The sequence below is a fragment of the Erpetoichthys calabaricus genome, chromosome 15 (assembly GCF_900747795.2).
Source record: "Erpetoichthys calabaricus chromosome 15, fErpCal1.3, whole genome shotgun sequence".
In the NCBI taxonomy this organism is placed as follows: domain Eukaryota; kingdom Metazoa; phylum Chordata; class Cladistia; order Polypteriformes; family Polypteridae; genus Erpetoichthys; species Erpetoichthys calabaricus.
Window position 1 is genome coordinate 80,112,411 of NC_041408.2, and position 15,380 is coordinate 80,127,790.

The 15,380-nt window shown below is 37.3% G+C and overlaps 1 protein-coding gene across 1 annotated transcript in view; it reads left to right on the forward strand.

Moving 5' to 3' along the window:
• LOC114666296 (cullin-9) overlaps positions 1–15,380 on the forward strand; it is a 122,134-nt gene that overhangs the window by 99,441 nt on the left and 7,313 nt on the right. The window contains 11 exon segments of the mRNA XM_028821121.2: positions 256–401; positions 3,288–3,414; positions 4,568–4,770; positions 5,344–5,606; positions 5,705–6,080; positions 6,226–6,366; positions 6,757–6,921; positions 9,279–9,442; positions 10,757–10,850; positions 12,684–12,758; positions 12,876–12,986. Of these exon segments, the coding sequence (XP_028676954.1) occupies positions 256–401; positions 3,288–3,414; positions 4,568–4,770; positions 5,344–5,606; positions 5,705–6,080; positions 6,226–6,366; positions 6,757–6,921; positions 9,279–9,442; positions 10,757–10,850; positions 12,684–12,758; positions 12,876–12,986 (1,865 nt within the window).

Sequence of the window (15,380 nt, forward strand, 5' to 3'; positions counted from 1 at the left end):
GACCCATTTCCCCCTTTTTTTGTTCTGTATTTTGACTCTTTTAGAGATGGACTACTCTTGTAACTTATTGGTCAACAAACATTTTTCTGCTGATATTTAAAATCTAAATATATAATTCATGATCTAGTTTTATTTTCAGTGGAGCACACTTTAAAATATCTTCAGTTAAAATAACATTAACAGATACATACTTTGGTAATAGAATGGTTTTAAGGCATAAACATTTCTATATGGAACTATTTTTCTCCTTTTCAGGTCAGAATATGTATAGCTTGACACATTCAAAACCCCGCTGTTTGCAGTGGACATGGCTGGGTCATGCTGAGCTACAATATGGTCATCTTACCCTGTATGTTTCAACACTGCAGATGTTTATTTTGTTACATTTCAATGAAAAAAATGTAAGCCTTTTCCATTTCTTGCTTTCTTGATTTGCCAGTTTCAACAGAGTAAATAGTTTAAAGATTATGATTTAAAAAACATATATTCTAATCCATGTATAATTTTAATTTTACACCACAAATCTGGAAAATTTTACAGTAAACATCAAATATTTATAAGCTTTGTACTTTTCACATGCTGAAGAAGGTCCTTGTCCCTCTGGAATTAGTGTTCTGTACTTGAAAAACTTGAATGCTGCAAAACTACTTGTTTAAACCCTCAACCAAGTGTAGTGGTTAATACTTTAATCTGTTGGTGGACGAGTTCCTGCCTGTGACTCACTGTGTGACTTTGAACAAGTCATTTAACCCTCCTTTAGCCTCATTATAAACCTATAATTCTGTACTTGTAAAGAGTCTTTGACTGATGATCCCTGTAGAAAAAATGCCACTTAGTTTGTTTTTGTTTGCACTATTTTTTTTTAATTTAATTTTTTTTTTCATTTAGTGGATAACAATATCTTTATCAGTAGCTAAGTTTCCATCCAGTTTTTTGCGACGTTTTGTTATTGACAAACAGAATATACGTTAAAAAAATGTGCGAAATTTGCTGTCTCCAGCCTGTTTCCATCAAACTGGCTTTTTATCGATAAAATGGTGTGCGTGATGACGTCATCCCCCCCAAAACGAACTGTCACATAACTTTTGTTGTATCGCGAAAAAAATCTGCCTTTGAGCCGTTTCCATACATAATTTTGTGTATGTCGCAAATTATCTACCTTTTGTTTTCCACGTTACACCCCCTCCACTAAACAAAGAAACAAAGAAATGGAGAGATTATTCAGACAGTTTTTTGAAATTTGCCAGCTTACTGTTATTTCAGTTTCACAAATAATTGGAATTGTACATAATATCCGAAGACGACAGCAGAATGAAGCAGTTGCTTGTCTGATAGCCCTAGAGCTCGAAGAAAGTACCCCAGTGCGACGAAACCCACGGGTATGGGAGAGACGACGGAATAAGACCTTCTGGGAGGAGGTGGTGGAGAGACACTTAACAGAAAATCTCTGGCTGCATCATTTTATAATGACACGGCCGACGTTTGAGATGTTGTGTGGATTCATCAGTTCTGATGTTGCGCCCATCACAGGTTGCCACCGACCACCGGTTCCAACCCAAAAGCGGATTGCCATCGCCCTTTACAAGCTGGCAACCTGCGCCGAGTATAGAGTAGTTGGAGAAACTTTCGGGGTTAGTAAAACTACCGTCCATCGATGTGTATATGCTGTGTGCACCGCTATTAAAGAAAAATTAATGCGGCGTTATATCAGACTTCCGACTGTAGCGGAGGCCAATGAAATTGCATACCGCAATTCCTTGGTGCATCTTGTGCCACAGATTTACGGTGCGCTGGATGGCACACATGTGCCTATTCTTCCCCCGACGGAAGGCTACCGCGATTACATTAATCGCAAAGGGTGGCCATCTATTGTTCTCCAGGCCCTTGTTGATGACAGGTGCATGATACGAGACATTTGCGTTGGCACTCCTGGAAGTGCCCATGATGCAGCTGTGTTTGCAGCATCGGATCTGTACAGGTGAGCCTACCTTTCAACATCCCTGCACAGTGCGATAACAACTGAATTAACCTGCTTCCCTTAAGGTTTTTAATTAAAACTTAAATTTGAATTAATACAAAATAACGACGTTTAATCAAAAAAAAAACTCTCTTCATCAGACCATGCGAGCCGCTCCGCCATTCTCGTTTTGATTGCACGTGATGAAAATGTGACACATTTATTTGCGTTAAAGCCCTTTTATCCGACAAAAACTGTTTCCAATGTAGTTTTTGCGACATCTGAAGTATCGATATGGAATTTATGCGCTAAAGTTAAACGGAAAAATATTATGTCGACATGTACAACATTTTATCGATAATTAGCATTTCCATCAGCTATATCGGTAAAAAAATTGAAGCGCTAAATATTTTTTCGCAAAAACTCCTTGGATGGAAACCTGGCTAGTGTTACTTCAATTTAAGGGGACATTTTTTAAGTACAGTTTTAAATCTTTATAAAAATACTAAGTGATTTTTAAGGCTAATGGAATCCATCTCCTGGATATGTTTTCATTTGGTGGATAGTGATATGTTCTGTGATAGTATATGGAAGTCCATCCTAGATTTCTTGGCTCGCAGAGAATCTATTATGAGTGCTCTGCAATGACCCCTGACAGAGATGAGATGACATTCTACTCCAAGCTGCTTGGAAAAAGACAACCAAGCAGATAGATGCTTTAGACTGCTTGCAGAAAATGAGGTTGGGGTCAGGGGGGTTGAGATCAGCTTCTTGGAAAACAGGTACTGCTTGGGGTTAAATCTGTAACAAAATAAAGTTTCACTGTAAAGACAAGTACATACTGAAAGAAAGTACGCTTTTCATTTGCTAAATACTCAGCCAGAAGGCATAGAGCTTCACTTTAGTTTATAAGAGATGGTATGGAAATAGTGTTCTATTCAACAAATTGTTGTGACGAATGCGCATGTCTCTTAAGGACTTTGGGAAAGAAGTGAGAAGGTGTGAAATGTGTGTAGAGACACCTGTGTCAGCAAAGTGGGATTATTTATGTATTCACTGACTAGATCATAACTTGCATATTTTTTGGTTTTGCATCACCACAACTCCCCCCCCCCCCCCATCTGCAATGGTTGCGTACATAAAGCACAACCCACACAAGACCACTATAAGAATAAAAAAAAATTCTTTAAGAAAGTTCAAATAAGATAATAACATATGAGAAGCAATGAAGCTGATTAGGATATAGAGAATTAGATGAAATATCGAGATTTATGTTTTAATCTTTAAATATATATATTTTTTTTTTGTTTTGGTTTGTTCGTTCTTAAAGGAGGTTTCTGTTGAGTCATTGTTGCAGTCTTCGGGTTTGTCTGTGACACAGATTTGTCATGCGCTGAAGCCATTAATAGAGAAAGGAATTCTTCTGCAGGCCAATACTTCACAGGACCTTTCCAGTGGTAAGAAAAACATCTGAGTCAGTTGTATTAAATTTAAATGTGAAATCTTGTCTTATACCCTTATGGCTGGAAAAACGCCTGCCTACAGGTACAATTCTTAAAGAAAGGGTTATTCAAGTTTAATTCAACAAATTTTCAAAAAACAAAAAAAGCTTTTTGCATTACCAGTTTTGAATCTTGCACATGAAACTTCATATGAATTGCATTTACCTTCTAGAGTTCAGATTTTTTTTTTATTCTAAAAAACGGTTCCCCTCAAGATAATAGGCACTTTTCTTAACCACATGCAGCATAGAATTGATAAGTTGTAATGTTTTCTTTTGAGCTGTAATTCTTTTCCTGCCCTACTAACATGGCTCAGCTATAGCTCACTGGAAAGCTCTAAAATAGTGCTTTGTTAAACTGCATTTTTACTGCTTTTGACTATTAAAACACAGAGTGAAGGGTATGGAGTAACAAGCCAGTTTTTATACTGAAATGATTATGCATGGGTGCTACTTGTATTGAAAAAACTGATATGTTAAATTGGTTATCTTCATGAGATAACCACCCTAAAATTTGTTAAAAATTTCAGTTTTTGGGCTTCAAAAAGCTATGTTGCGTAAAATATTTTATCTTAATTGAGAAGAAAGTACTGTATACCTGTTTTCAAACAAAGCAAAAAATGTCATGTTATTCAAAGCAGTTTAAGAGCTATAAGGTTCTGAACTTACTAAAAATTCACTAAAATCTAATCTTTCATAAAAAATACATAAAGTGGGGGAGAGTTCTTTATATTATATTTGATTTGCATCTCATTTGTTATGTTGTTTATTCCTGCTCTTTTTATTCTAAAGAAAGAGAATACAAATAATTGCAAGCATAGTGATGGGGAAAATGTTGCAAACTAACAAAGGGAAATGCATGTGCAGAGCAGTTCCAGGTTTAAAAACTAGACAAAGTATACTATCTGTACTTTAGTCTTCTAAGTTTTTTTTTTTGCCATAAGGGTTGTATTAGTACATGCTCTGGGCCTGTTTCTAAAATATGGAAAAACAATTTAACCTAAAATAAAAACTTATAGGTTCTGAATACCAGTAGGTATTTTTTATAAGAAAATTAGTGGCTTAATCTCAAATTTTGGCTAAACTGCAGCTTTAATTTCCATATGCAGGGATCTTAAAACTGGATACAGAGACTTCAGCAATGGAGTCCAACAGGCAGACACACATGTGCCTGCTTCCCCAGCAGACCTACTTGAATGTAAATGAAGATGCTGCCTATACGCTGGAGAGGAAGAGGAACTTCATCTACTGCCTTATTGTCCAAATCATGAAAGCCGAAAAGGAACTGCACATTGATAACCTGGTTTTTAAGGTAGAAACACGTGTGAGGATTGTTGAAGCAAATAACTTTATTATTATTATAGTACCTACTTTTTTTTTTTTTTTTAAACTTTAAATGTTTGTTTTTGTACACCCATAGAGTCTCTAAGTCTAGATTATACATGTGTACCTTCTTTGGATCAAATAATATATTAACGCACACACATGTTTGCTGAGTGGTGTCCGTATATATTGGAAAATACTAGTGCTGCCACTTTTATTTTTATGTAGCTGCATGTTGTGTAAAGTCTTAAAACTTTTTTTTTTAGTGGCAGACATCTTTGGTGTTTTCCATTACAGAATCTTTTTAGTGTTCAACTTGCACTGCTTAGCCTCTCCGTTTTGTATACAGTTCTTAACATCCTACACTGAATTTCAAAATTCTTCAAGAAACCTTACTGTAGCATCTGGAGGATATTACTCTTACTGTGTAGCATAGACCTCTGTCTGCAAATGTAATTGTATTTTTATTTTAGCTGAAGTCTTTTGGTGTAACTTACAGACAGGTCTCCAGCTGCATCATCCTTTTTGCTACCTCATTTGTGATCACTTATCTTTGCTTCAGGTTATTGATACATGCCATTGTCAAGACTCCAAGAAAGTGCCACGTATGATACTCTTCAGTTGTAGCAATACAGATGTCCTGTCATGTGTTATGCATCTTATCAATAAGGGATACATTAGGCGCAATGAGGACAGTCCACATATACTGGAATATGTACCAGAAGATCCAACAACCCCACAAAAGGGTCAGGCTCACATTTCGTTTACCAAGCATGGTGTGAAAAAAACAAGCTCATCCCAAAGAGAGACAAGTTCCACAGTAAGGTAAGAGATCACCATTTTATCTCTTCAAGCTTCACAAACTCATAACGTCAAATTTCAACACAGAAATTCAAATGTTCTGTTTTTTGCCCCTAAAACAGCTCGTGCAATTTCTCCTCCAACATTCGCAGCTATGAAGATGAGGTCCTTGAGGCAGTGCTATTTTCTATGGGCCGAACAATGACCCAGGATGAAGTACGTCAGCTCATGTACCAGACAGTGATTCATGTGGCTGACACACTAAGCATCGCATCTGATAGAGCCCAGCATCTATTAATCCATTGTAAATGGAATGTAGACTTGTTAATCCAGCGCTATGCAGAAGATTGCGATTCCCTGTTATTGTCAGCAGGTTTGGAGAGCAGAAACCTCCAGGCCCCATCCAGCCTGGCCAGTCACTGCCCTGTATGTCTGAGCCCACAATCTGGTGAGCTTAATGTGGCTCCCAACCTCTGCTGCATGCACTACTGCTGTAGAGTAAGTCTGCTTTGTCATTGTCAAATATCAGCTTCCTGATTAATGTTTGTCATTTTAGTTGTTTTTAATGCTCATTTTATCTTAAGCCTTGCAACCAATACAAGAGTAAAGCCAGTTAAAAGTATAACATACTGTTTTGTTGCAGTTTTGCTGGAAAGAGTATCTCACAACAAGAATTGAACAAAATTTGGTTTTGAATTGCACCTGTCCCATTTCTGACTGTCCAGCCCAACCAACTACAGATTTCATTTCATCAATTATCACAGACAAAGAAATTATTGCCAAAGTAAGGATTTCTGTAAACTGTCATGAGTTTGTTTTTGATTTCTAGTGTCTTGTTTTCTCATGATCTGATGATTACATTTTCCTTTTTAAATAACAGAACCTATAATCAGTCATATTTCCTTAATCCTTTTGTACATCAAAGAATATCCAGTTGAACTTTTTTTGCATTTACTGTGTGTCATTTTGAAGCTTTTTTGAGGGGAAGGGTATGACGATTTTGCAGGAATAGCTCATAACATTAATCCCTTCCACATTTTTGATGTCCCATTTTAAAGTAGATAAGACACCATTATTACATTACAGTTATAGCACAGCAGATGTATTGTGACCTCAAATTCCTGTTTTTCAGCGGGTGTTTCCTTTACTGATGTAAACTTGTTATATTTCACAGTATGAAAACACACTGCTTCGTGGCTATGTGGAATGCTGTTCCAATTTGACTTGGTGCACTAACCCCCAGGGATGTGATCAGATCCTTTGTAAAGAAGGTATTGGGAATGTCGGTACCTGTTCCAAGTGCTGCTGGTCCTCATGCTTCAGTTGTAATTTCCCAGAGGTAGGCCTTTACTAATATGACTATAAAAATGTGCCTACCTCGATTGCATTCTATAAGATTTGGCAGTCATCTTATATCTTAATGTTGTGCATTTCTTTGTTTAAAGCAGATGAAAGACCGATTTAAGCTGTGTTTAAAGTTGCATGTTTAGAGGCCATTATACAAAAAAAGTTAATTCAGTCAAATTACTCCATTGGGCCCTTTACCTGAAAATGTCTCCAGGGTTGCTGGCCCTGCACTCTGACCCCCAAAGGTCATCTGAAAAGACAATTTCCCCTTGTGGATTAATAAACTATATCAAATCTAATCAAAAATAAAATTAACAGTTCAGTATGAAATGAGCAGCAGTTTTTTGCATGAGAAATCATATTTTCACTATATTTGTAGAAGACTTTATGAAAACATTTTTAAAATATAAGTGTTTTTGATTACTGTAAGCTTTTTAAGCATGAAAGCTTCATATTTTCTTTATCCAATATATTTTCATTACACAATGGGCACTTGAGTGCATGAATTAAAATAACATTAAGGTGATTGATAAGATGATTGGGAATTGTAATTTAGCCTGGTGCCATATTTCATGGTTGCTAATAGTCTCCTTATCCTAAAATAGTTAATGGAGATTTTTTTAAACCTACCTAATACTTTCCAGTTAAAATGTACAGAATTTAATCTTTGTACAAAGAAGTATTAGCCCTTCACAATAAGAATTGTTGCATGGACATAAAATTGTGATCAACATTATTGGCAATCTTTTAGGTATATCGTATACAATGTCTGTTGAAAAAAATTGGTTTATGTAGTAATGTGTGATTCTGTGCAGGATCAAACAACAAGAATTTAAAAAGGAAATGTGTGTAAAATCTCAAAAATGGCCATGACACCTTTTTGGTGTTCTTTTGAATGATTCAGATCATTTTCATTAGAAGAACTAGATTCAGACTGTAGTGATATTAGTCTAATCTGCAATAAATTGCCAGTTCTTGCATTACACGAGTTAAGTAATGCTTAAACGGGGAATGTTGGCTTTCATACAAAAAAAGGTCAGAATCATGTCTTGTTCTTTATTGTCAATGCTAAAGACAAAGGAAAAACTACTATTGCTAAACATAGTCAAAGTCTACTAGTCTTTCTCCAAGACGTTGGCATTCCTGTTTCTATAGTTCAATATTAAGAACTTCTCTGCTCACAGACCTGTAAAGTAACTCTCAGGATGTGTCGGGATAAAGCAAAATTGTTTAAAGAAGTCTTTGAAGTTTGGTGCTAACAGTAGAAAAATCACCAACTGAAACATCTAAAGAGTTTAAAATTGACATTGAGTAATCGGGTGTGATGGTTTCAACTCTTCTCATATACCCCACACAAAATCGAGAAGGGTTTGGTAGGCGGAGATGAAGGACCTCTCAGTATTAAGATACACATTAAAAGGCATAAATGATATTTGTCCAAACCTATCTAGAAAAACTAGAATCCTTCTGTGACAATGTTCTGTGGACTAATAATGCTAAACTAGAGGTCTTTGGCAGGCACGACAAGCAATGTGTGACAAAATGAAGCTTATAAGGACAAAAACACCCTACCTACGGTTAAATGTAATGGAGGATCCATAATGTTGTGGGGCCTTTAATGTATTAAGGGAATCCTGAAATTGGAGGATTACCAGGGCATTTCAGAGCAGAATGTGCTACCAGCATCAGAAAACTTGGCATGAGTCAAAGATCATGGCTCCTCTAGAAGAATGGTGACCCAAAACACACATCCAAAGGCAAAAAAAAGAATAATTAAAATGGAAAAAGGATTGTTATTATCTGGCCAGCATTGTGCCCTGGTCTCAGTCCAAGTTCTATTGGGAAAAGGAATTCTGCAAAAAATTGCAGTTGAAAATTAGACAAAATACAGATGGCCATGAGAAACAGTGCACCTGTCATCACTGCCAAGGCTTGTGCAACCAAGTATTAAAGAGGGGTACCTCAATACTGTGCAGGACATGTTTTGATTTTATTCACTGAAAACGCTGCATGTATGTTGAACGGGTATCTTTCAGACTGTATAACGCTGGATATCCTATTAAATATTCTGATGGGCAAAACTGGCACGTTTCCAATTATTTGTTGTTATAGTTATTAATTAATATACCTTAAATATAAGTTGCCAAATAATGTGACCACAACAGTAAGCTATTTAATAACACAATTTGATAGGTTGGGTGGGTAGACACTTGTGAAACTGCTACTTTCATTTCCTACTGGTAAGGAAGATGCTTTTTTTTCTGCATGTAAATTGTTAAACTTGAAATTATCATAAAGAGTAAATGATTTGTTCTGTTGAGAGACTACCAGGAATATTGTTCTCTTCAGGCTCATTATCCAGCTAGCTGTAGTCACATGTCACAGTGGATGGATGATGGTGGTTATTATGAAGGAATGAGTATGGAAGCTCAAAGCAAGCATCTGGCAAAACTCATCTCCAAACGTTGTCCAAGTTGTCAGGCACAGATTGAGAAGAATGAAGGATGTCTGCAGTAAGTGTAAACCGCTTTGTGGGAAAACAACCTCTTTTCAGTTTACTTGCATGTCTGTAGTAATAGGGTGTGTGTTGTGCCATGTTAGCCATTATGGATGTAATGAGAAGTCAAGCAAAATTACACTTTTGATTGGCTAAAAAGATTACAGTATGCAAGCTTTCAAGACAGCTACATCTTGCCTAAAGAAGGGCTTGAGTTGCCTCGAAAGCTTGTATTTTGTAATCTTTTTAGTTAGTGTTTTGTCTTGGTAGAGTGATATTTTATTGTATTAATATGTAGCCTTTGTCAGAATGCCTCAAAACCACTGTTTATAAGGTATTATAGTATATAACTTCTCCCCACCTTCCCTTCTACATCTATAACCTCAGGCAATTAGGTGTAGTAAAAGACAAGCAGGAGTTAAGTTACAATTTAAACAATGGGTTATTGATAATATTCATAAATAATAACAATATGCAAAGTACATTTGAATATTGGCAACCATACAACTTGATTAAATGGTGATGTGTAGTTTCAGGTGGCACACAGACTTGTTAGTTACTTAAAATGTCTCTAGTTAAGTCGTCATTTTGTGGTCAGCTTTCTTCAGAACAGGCTGTATGCCTGTCTCAATATGGCTGCCGAGCTGTGCTCTTCCTTGTGTTGTCCTTTTCAGTTCATGGTGTGTGATGGTCTTTCATCAGTTTGGTAAGAGAGAGAGAAAGGGAGGTAAAGCAGGCAAATTTATAGGTTTTCTGTACAACCCCTAGAGCCAATAAGGTGTCATGGTACTTAAAAGCTTTTGATACAAGTCAATTCCAAACTTATTTCAGACCAATGGGGGGGACAGAACACCTTCACACCTGACACCCAAAACCATATGTTAAGGTAAAGCTTGGCAGTTAGGCAGCCTGGCTTTCCTGTGGGGGTTGACTGAGAGACTTCAGCAGAGAAACACAAGCCAAACTTGTTTGAGGCACAACCCCCCAACCATGTCGTAAAATTACAAAGAGACTCAGTCCTAAAAGGGGGGAAGGGGTTCTTAAACCATCAAACCATTGCTGTTATTATCACTAATGTAACACTAATATTACATTGCTTTGTCTAAGTTACATACAAAGACATACAAAATATTTATCAACTTGTATGCAAAATTTCGCATTACAACAGTTGGAGAATAATAGTCATTTTGCTAGACTTCTTATTACAATTTACTTGCCAATGTTTTCCTCCTGGAGGTCTTAATGACTTGTTTAACTGTAGAAACTAACATGATCAGTCATTTCTGGTCTGATTGTTGTTTATTTAAATATATATTGTTTTGTTTTATAGTATGACGTGTGCCAAGTGTAACCATGGGTTTTGCTGGCGATGCTTAAAACCCTGGAAACCAACCCACAAAGATTACTATAACTGCTCTGCAATGGTGAGTGCTGGTTAAGTAAAACTGTGTTAAGTTTTGAAGAGTCATTTGTGAATCATAAAGCATGCAGTTAAGTATCAAGTGATTTATTTTTATATATATATATATATATATATATATATATATATATATATATATATATATATATATATATATATATATATAAACTCCTAGTCCTAGTAACTTTAAGATATAGTGTGTCTTCAGATTTTGAAAAAACTTTGCAGTTTTAGTTCCCATATTAACTATATAATGATTCTGATGCCAGATGGGCCAGTTTGATTATTCCCATAAATGCTGATCTCCAGGGATTTTCACACACAATAGTCTTGAGAGCGGTGTTTAACGACCTTTTTTCTGTGCTGGCTCACTTTGTGTAACCAAATACATCCCAAGATACACCACTATTTTAATTGCCACACACACACTGTATCTCATACACGTGCTCAGCTGCCAGAGAGGGTAGGATTACCAGAGAAGCCAGTAAAAGAGATCAGAATTCACAGACACAGCACTTCGTGAGCACTGTGGTAGAATACCCCATTTGCTTTGTCCTTTTGCCCACACATCTCTGCAGCTCATACACCAATTATCTACCAGCCCTGTTAAGCCCACTATGGCCACATGCCAAGGCAAATGATCTCTGCCAGCCAGGAGATGCATCGGAAGTGCTCTATCTGCGACATAGCGATCACGGAGCTGCTCTTATGCCAGTTTCTCCAGGTAGTCCTGTCCTCCTCAGTTTCCATGGTGCACAACTGTTCTGTAGCACACTGGTTGAAAAATAATGCTTTAGAGTTTATTCAGAATGGTGCAAAAAACAAAAACTATCCAGTGAGCAGCAGTTGTGCAGATGGAAATGCTTTGCTGATGAGATGGCCAGACTGGCTCAAGCTGACAGGTAGGCAGTGGTAACTCAGATAACCACTTTGTGCATCAGTGGTAAGCAGAAATACAAAGCAGAATGCACAACACGCTGAAGCTTGAGGGGAATAGGCTACAACAGCAGAAAACCACGTCTCGTTCCACTCCTGTCTGTCAAGAACAGAAAACTAAGGCTACAGTGGGCACCGACTCACCAAGACTGGAAAAAGTAGCCTGGTCTAAGTAATCTATCCAATCTGCCTTGTGTCGGCCTTCCAAGCTGGTGGTGTAATAATAGTGTGGGGAAGGTTTTCTTGGAATATTGTGGGCCCATTAATACCAATCAGTTATCACTTGAATGAGACGATCTACGTGAGTATTGTTGATGATCACATGCATCCATTCATAGTCACAATTTACTCCTCTCCAAATGGTTACTTCCAGAATGGTAATGCACCATGTCACAAAGCAAAAGTCTCCATGACAATAACTTCAGTGTTCTTTAGTCACCAGATGTGAATTCAGCTTACGCCTTTGAGACGCAGTAGAACAGGAGATCTGCAGCATGAATGTGCAGTTGTGTCAAGATGGACCAGAATCTCAAAGCAAAATCTTGTGAAGTACATGCCATAATGAATTAAGGCTGTTTTGAGAGCAAAAGGAGGCACAACCCTATGATTGTCTCGTTTTTTCTTTTTATTATTTTTGACCATACAAGGATAAATACACATTTTTTTTTAGGCATGACCAGCCATCTAGAAAGTGTTTTGCTTTGGTTTTTAAAGATGATCTGCAAGTTTAAAATATGAAGTCATTTGAATCCTCTTTCAGGCTTCTTGTTACCCAGTAACAGTGGCTTCAGAACATATAGAAATGGATAAAAGCAATTTAATTGTTTTTTTTTGTGATTTAATTTTAGTAGCTTGTATGTCCCATTTCTTGCTTATTGACTTTCTTTTAAACATTGTATAGGTGAGTAAAGCAGCCCGCCAAGAAAAAAAGTTTCAGGACTATAATGAAAGATGTACATTTCACAATCAAGCAAAGGTAATGGAGCGCAAATGATTTGAAGTCAACTATTTTTGCACATAGTATAAAAGTCATTAAGTTCAGTTTGCCTTTTGAAATATTTAAGTGAATGTTTTTTTCCCCCCATATAAATAGGATTTTGCTATAAATTTGGAGAATAAAGTTTCTTCAATTAATGAAGCTCTCCAGATGAAGTCTCTCACGTTTGTGATTGATGCTTGTGAGATCCTGGCTCAAGCTCGAAAGGTAACAGTCCTATGAACCCTAATGCAGCCACGCATGTAGAGGTCCAAGGTTCAGGAACAGTTTACAGTGAACTGGACAAGTGTGGTTCACGACTTGATACAAAATCTGTTTTGAAAATATATATAGGCAAAAATACATCTTTTAAATATCAAGAAAACTGAAAATATTAAATAGAAAAATGTCAGTTTTGTTTTCTGAAACAGAACAATTTTTTCACCTCTGTATAGGAGACAGAGCTGGAGGTGGCAGAGTTAAAGATGTTAAAATTTGCATTGGGTGTGACGAGGATGGATAGGATTAGAAATGAGGACATTAGAGGGTCAGCTCAAGTGGGACAGTTGGGAGACAAAGTCAGAGAGGTGAGATTGCGTTGGTTTGGACATGTGCAGAGGAGAGATGCTGAGTATATTGGGAGAAGGATGCTAAGGATAGAGCTGCCAGGGAAGGGGAACAGAGGAAGGCCTAAGAGGAGGTTTATGGATGTGGTGAGAGAGGACATGCAGGTGATGCAGAGGACAGGAAGATATGGAAGAAGATGATCCACTGTGGCAACCCCTAACGGGAGCAGCCGAAAGAAGAAGTGTATACTCTGTCAAAAATGAGAACAAATGTGTGGTGTTGCCTTAAGGAGATTTATCCAATGCCATATCAACTTAAATATTTACATGTGCTTTTTAAAATTTATTTGAGAGAGAATTGAAATTGCTGAATGTAAAAGCTTTAATCAAACCTTTAAAACAGTCTCAATGACACCATTTTTGTGTTTAAATAAATTTTAAATAAATTTAGCAGTTAGAAGCACCATTTTGTTGTTTTCTGGTCCAATTTGGTGTACAGGGGGGTATTTTTCGTACGTGGATTACTCGCTTAGCCGGATGTAATTGTTGACGATTTGGCCTGATCCTGGATCTGTCGGTTTTTTGAAACTCTTGCTGGAAGTGTTGTCATAGCAACACATCCTAATCCTCAGACCTGCTCGGAGCAGGTTTGTTCTGCGCAAACAAGGATTAGTTTACACACGTGATCAGTGACGGTGCGTGGAAGTCATCCAGTCAGGGCTTCGCCGTTCATAAATGAGCGACAAATTGATATTGGTGCGCAAATTATACGAAGAGAATTTCATATAAAGAGGGTTTTGCGCAATTGGCAAGATCCTTTATTGCCCCCGGAGGAAATTCTGTACGAAAGATACCGCTTTAGCCGAGGGGGGATAGATAGATAGATAGATAGATAGACAGACAAACAGACATGAAGGGCACTATATGATAGATAGATAGATAGATAGATAGATAGATAGATAGATAGATAGATAGATAGATAGATAGATAGATAGATAGATAGATAGATAGATAGATTATTGTACCTCAAAGATTTATTAGCTCCATATATTCGAAGTCAAATTTGCCGAAGTCGGGCTCTCACAACCACACAGACAGTAGGCATTGCTTTGAGGTTTCTTGCAAGCGGCACTTTTTTATATACTGTACGCAATGCGGAACATCTATCGAAAAGTACAGTTTGTCAGGCAATTCGTAAAGTCTGTTTGGCTCTGAAACATTTCCTTCAGGTTTTCATTGTGTTTCCTGGACACCTGCATGTGCAGACAATAAAAGAGGCGTTTCATGCCATTGCAGGTAGGTAATACACAGGCTAAAACACCCACAGTTCCATAAAGAATCCCGCAATCAGCCTAACATTCTCATTACCAGGATTTCCAAATGTGATTGGGGCACATGGAACTGATCAGAGTGGAGTTTGATCAAACATTATTTGGAAAATGTACCTCTCCTCCTGATGAATAATCAGACACAGTGTCTTCATCAAATATTTGACCTTCGTTAATATCTCGTTGGTCAGACACAGGTTCAAGGGATATGACATTCCCTGCAACTGACCCAACAAAAAAGAGGGCTATATGGAACATACCTATAGCACACATGGAGGACAAATATGCAATGACCATCCTTTGCCTGAAATGAAGTGACCACTGCTTCCTGCCACTGGTTCTGAGGAGGAGCTTCCCCCTGGAATGCCCTCAGAAACAGGGCGATGGGCATTTTGCTGGAGAGCCAACTCTTCTGCAGGGGTTAGGTCTGGACCGCGTGGACCTCCACCTGTTTTTTGCTTGTCTGCCTCCTTATTAGCTTTAACATTAATGTTTTTATATTATATATGATTCTTTATGTCAACAATACTTTAAATAGTTATATACCAATATTTACCAGTTTGAAGTATATTCTTGTACTTCACTTTAACCTGTTCCCATGTTCTCCTTGTGCTCACGTTTGATCTGGAATTATGACATATTAAATAATAATTAATCTGACACATAGGAAATGAAACGCTGCATTCAGTAAGTACAATGTACACTACTTAGCGTTTAATTTTTTCGGC